Below are 5,521 nucleotides of genomic sequence, written 5' to 3'. Positions count from 1 at the left end.
TTTAAAAAAATTAATGTGACCTTGACCTGACCTTCGCTACGCAACCCAAGGTCAAACTGATGTGATCAGTAAATACATCTTTTTAAACGCCACAACTTTTGTCTGAAACATTTTTTTGTAAAACTTATATTTTTCCTGATATTCGGGCGTCCCGGTACTTTCCGAACACCCTGTATATGTATATATATATATATATATATATATATATATATATATTCTTAAAAAATTCAGACCTCTGTGAGAAAAAATAGATAATTTTTATCTCTTGTTTTTCGGTAAAATGGGTAGAATTCGAGTAAAAAATTATTGTAACCAATAATTTTGTAGATATTTCCGTAAATATTTTAGAAAATAGAGGTGATATAAAAAATTTTTTCAAACAAAATTTGTTTGTTTTTTTATGTAGAATAAAATTCCGTAATAATGAAATACATGTTTCTATTTAAAAAAGCAAAGTTGACCTCGACCTGACCTTAGCGGCGCCACCCAAGATCAAAACTGATACGGCCATTAAATAAATCTTCTGAAACCATATTTTGTCTTTTGTTTGAGACATTACCCTAAAAAATGCTTTTTTTCGAGATATTCGACTATATTCACAATTTTGTCTCACCCTGTATATATATATATATATATATATATATATATATATATATATATATATATATATATATATGTGTACATATATATCAGGTGTATCAGGGATAGTAAAGCATATCATAGTCTCTCCTACCAAATTGTCAACCTCACCCTCTCTAAAAAATGGACTTGATGTACCCTGTTTCCACAAACGAAGCTCTGACGACCAAGTATGAGCGGTATAACTCTCACAACGAAGATGAAGAACCTTATATTCCCCAGGACATCACGTGTTTATAAACTTTATTATGGCAGGAAAACCTCCAAAAAATGGCCTCCAGTCCCAGACAGGTGTTAAATCACCAGGAGGTGCGAAGAATCTCCCGGCTTGACATAGTAAAGCTAAAGAACAGGATAGGAATCTGGAACGTACCTTATACGCTGCAGATAGATACGAATACAAGTAGATATAATGGAAATCAACGAAACAAGATGGGCAAACAACGGATTGCGCCATTGTAACGGGACAACATTCTACTACTCGAGCATCAACAAAAACGACGCAAATCATCGTAGGATTCTTAATAAAAGATTCATTCAAAAAATATATCAAAAACGTTGTGGCCCACTCTAAAAGAACAATAATATTACAACTGGCTGGAGCATTAGTAAATGTTAACTTAATCCAGATTTATGCTCCTACAGCGGATAAACAGGACACCGAGGCCATTCAATTTTATGAACAACTGCGTGACGAATTAAAAATAGTCAAGAAAAATTAAATCAATATAATCCTCGACGATTTTAACTCCAAAGTTGGTCGTCAGGCGGTGAAAGGAGTAGTAGGAAGATTCGGTCTTGGTGATAAGAATGACCGAGGGGTATGCTCGTCCAGTTCTGCTTGGAGGAGGTACTTGTCGTTAAAAATACATATTACGATCTGCCGCCCCGCAAACTATATACATGGAGATCGCTACATGATAACAACCAGCGAATAATCCGAAACCAAATTGACTACATATTAATAAACAAAAGATATCAAAATAACATCAAACGAGTGGCTGCGTATCCTAGAGCCGACATAGGATCGGACTATAATCCTCTGATAGGAACATTCAAATTCAGAGGAAAGCTGGCCGCAAACAGAAACAAGAGCAAAATATATAATATAGCCTCCCTTAAAGATACAGGAAAACGGGTGAAGCTGAAAGACGAACTCAACAGGCGCATCAGATTCGATAGCAACAACAATGAAGGAATACGTAGAAGACCAATAACAGAACATCAAAACCGATATCCGCACTGCAACTGAAAAAGTGCTAGGATATAGAAATGTAATTCGAAAGAGTGGATGACGCCCGAAATTCTCGACATGATGGAAGAAAGAAAGTTAGCCAAGAGAAATACGCAAAAATACAACCGATTACATCGAAATATTCCGCAAAATCAGAGAAGCAAAAAAACACTTGGTTGACGAGTCAATGTAGAGGAGCTGAAGAACTGTACGCGAAATACGATGCCTTCCACTTTCACAAAAAATTAAAAGAGATCACCAACACCTTCAGGAAAACAAACATCTCAAAATTCATAAAAGACAATAAGTTCTTAATAGATTCGCAGGAAATCTGCAGAACATGGAAAGAGTATATCCGGAACCTATTTGAAGATACACGCTTGGTGACCCCGAGTGATATCATAAGCAATGCATCTGATCCACCAATACTAGAGTCAGAGGTGGAGTACGCGCTTTTATCACTTAAAGTCACCAGGAGAAGACAACATTCACGCGGAGGTGCTTAAACTAGTCAACACTAAAAAATTTTACCAACTATTCAATCTACGACACCGGCAACATACCTGCTGATCTCTACCTTCGTCGTCATACCAAAAAAACCTAACGCCAGATCATGGGAGAAACACCGTCTCATCAACCTGATGAGCCATGCACTCAAAGCGTTCCTGAAAATAATATACAAAAGAATATACGGCAAATGCGAAGAAAAATCAGGCGACACGCAGTTCGGTTTCAAGAACAGCCTAGGCACGAGGGAGGCATTGTAATGCATGCAACTGCTCGTACAAAAATGCTACGATCGGCGAAAAGATGTATTTATATGCTTTATTGACTATCAAAAAGCATTTGCTAATGTACGACACGACCAATTAATACCGATCTTACAGGCATTGACGAGGACATCCGGATAATACACAATCTGTACTGGAACCAAACAGCAAAGCTCAGAATGAGCAATACTGCGCAAACTGACAACGTAAGAATTGCCAGGGGGATTTGTCAGGGATGCATACTTTTGCCACTGTTGTTCAACATCTATGTAGAGAAAATATTCCAACTGGCACTTGAAAATCAAACAGCAGGAATAAAGATAAATGGCATCCCTATTAACAACCTACGATATGCAGATGATACGGCGATACTGGCTGAGAATATTCAGAAACTGTAAGCTATCTTGAACGTCATTATTGAAACCAATAATTTTATAGATATTTCCGCAAATATCTTAAAAAATAGGAGTCATATGAAAAAATTTTTCAAACAAAGATTATTTGTTTCTTTACGTAAAATAAAATTCCGTGATAAAAATATATGTTTCTATTTAGAAAAGCAAGATTGATTTTGACCTGACCTTGACGACGCCACACAAAGTCAAACTGCTAACATCACTAAATACACCACTTTATATATTGCAACTTTTGTTCGAAATATTTTCCTCAAAAATGCATAGTTTCCGAGATATTAAGCCCGTCCGGGACATATGGGACACCTTGTACACACACACACACACACACACACACATGCACACACACATACAGTGCCCTCTTATTATAAATATATCTCCTATTATATATATATTTTTTTTTATATTAATAACATTGAAACGACATCGTTTCGACAGTTTACTTCTAGTTGGGCCTCTATATAAACAAAATAAAAATTGATATTTACGGTAATGCATTCCCTGTGCTGGCTTCGATAAGAGAGGCACTGCTAAAGTGAATATGATTGTTAACATCCCAGCTATTGACAATCCTCGTGTGTTAACATTAATCAATGGCAATACTTCGCCATTTTCTTTTATACGATTTAGTGGTATTTTGAAAAAAGGTACGGACACATCCCAACTAATCTAGAAAATATATTGAAAACATTTATTCAACAAAGGGAAAAAAAATATTTACTTATGCTGATCGACAAATCGCTCATTAATAAAATTAACGATAATTATAAATATTATTTTGCAGAATTATTCTGTATACATTCTAAAAAGAAATATTTCTTATATAATTATATTATAACATATGGATACTTACATCAATCTCTCCACCATCAGAATTAAACGAAATGAAGTGAGGCTTATAATTGCCAGCAAACGAATTCAGTTTCGCAAATGTTCTCGCACTGCTATTGCTGATAACGCGCGTAAAACATAGTATGAGAGATAAAAATATGAGAATAATCGATCCTATTGGAACAGTCTTCATATCCAGATTCTTTTTCGATTAGAATATTAAATCACTGTATTAGATCTTTTCAAGAGAAAACACGCGTTCTATCAGACAAGACTAAAAAAGAAATAAAACAAATGAGAATAAATATATATATATATATATATATGATTATTATATAGAATAAGCGTACATAATATATATCTTCGTATTTATTTAATAGATGTAATTGCTTTATATAATAATAAAAATTCTATATAATTCTAAAATATTAACACTAATGACACAAAAATTTATTTAAAGAAGAAGAGACTTTCATACATGCGTTTATTCTATGTATTTAACATTCACAGTTATCTTTTTGACTTACTTTTTTATTCTATGTATTTAACATTCACAATTATCTTTTTGACTTATTTTGATAGCTTCAAATATTCTTAACTTTCCGTCGTCTGTGAAGTAACAAAATGCATTTCTAAGTTTACATACGCTAAGTTAGTTTTCAACAACGAATGTAGTGAATCTCTGCTGGTGTTTTATCTATAATAGCTTGCCCACTCCCGACAAACTAGGAAATACCGATTTCTCGCGGCAGAATTAACGAACCCAGCAGTGAAATCGTGGGTGCGAGACACCAGTCGCTTTATGAAAAGACTACCGGGTAACTAGACAAAGCCCATCTTACACGAATGCACTGCATTGAAGGCCCACTAGTAATTATAGTTAGTTTGCAAGAATCACAGCTGCGCCTATTCGCGAATCATAATACATTTTCACCGGAATAGACTCACATGTATGTGCGACGGAATCCGTCACACAGGCAGAATCGGCCAGCCATGGCTTTCGTGAATTTTCCGAAGCAACGTCCAGAACGAGTTTCAGCGAATAAGAAGAATGCGATTTATGCGAGTTTCGCAAAAGAAAGCATCGTTTCGTATATATGTACATTCATCGTTATGAAATAAATGCATCGCTAAATTATACGATGTTTATGTTTCCTTTTCAAAACGCATTCCTTATCGGAAAAATGTCACAGCGTTGAATTATCATATAAACTCTGTATATCTGTTACATAGAATTTATGAGATTATTGCAATTGTAGTTTATTGAATTTAAATAATAACACTATACAAAAATTCGATATTTTAAGATTAAGACCTATATTAACTTAACTTTATTTTTTAAAACAATTTTATTTTAATCAGTCGTTAATTTTGTTATATATACGTATATACGTATTAATATAATTATTATAATATTATAATCATAAAATTTATGTATAAATTATTATAAATTACGTGTATTATGTATGTGAGATCCTCTTAATATCTTTTCCTTTTTAATTCTTCTTACAAAACTTTTCTTTTCATATAAATACTGAATGCTAAAAATTTATCTTACACACACATACATTTATATTTATTAAATTAATTTACATTGTTTACATTATTTCAAATGATGTTATGTATATATAATT

The 5,521-nt window shown here is 33.6% G+C and overlaps 1 protein-coding gene across 4 annotated transcripts in view; it reads right to left on the bottom strand.

Annotated features, from left to right (window-relative positions):
• LOC116852198 overlaps nt 1-5,201 on the bottom strand; it is a 36,042-nt gene extending 30,841 nt beyond the window's left edge. Inside the window, exons 1-3 of one of the 4 annotated variants that reach the window (XM_032832301.1) lie at nt 4,415-5,201; nt 3,910-4,161; nt 3,545-3,725 (exon numbers count right to left, since the gene is read on the bottom strand). In XM_032832301.1, coding sequence (XP_032688192.1) covers nt 3,545-3,725; nt 3,910-4,080 — 352 coding nt within the window. In that variant the 5' untranslated portion in view covers nt 4,081-4,161; nt 4,415-5,201. Of the gene's footprint in view, nt 1-3,544; nt 3,726-3,909 lie in introns of all 4 variants that reach the window. The other 3 variants (XM_032832303.1, XM_032832304.1, XM_032832300.1) reach the window with 3 other exon arrangements.
• Between the last annotated feature and the right edge of the window lie 320 nt (nt 5,202-5,521).

Source organism: Odontomachus brunneus, unplaced genomic scaffold (genome assembly GCF_010583005.1).
Source record: "Odontomachus brunneus isolate Ranch 3 - 2012 unplaced genomic scaffold, Obru_v1 Obru_scaffold_206, whole genome shotgun sequence".
Taxonomy (NCBI): Eukaryota; Metazoa; Arthropoda; class Insecta; order Hymenoptera; family Formicidae; genus Odontomachus; species Odontomachus brunneus.
Note: the sequence above shows the minus strand (reverse complement) of the source record. Positions and strands in the feature narration are given on the sequence as shown.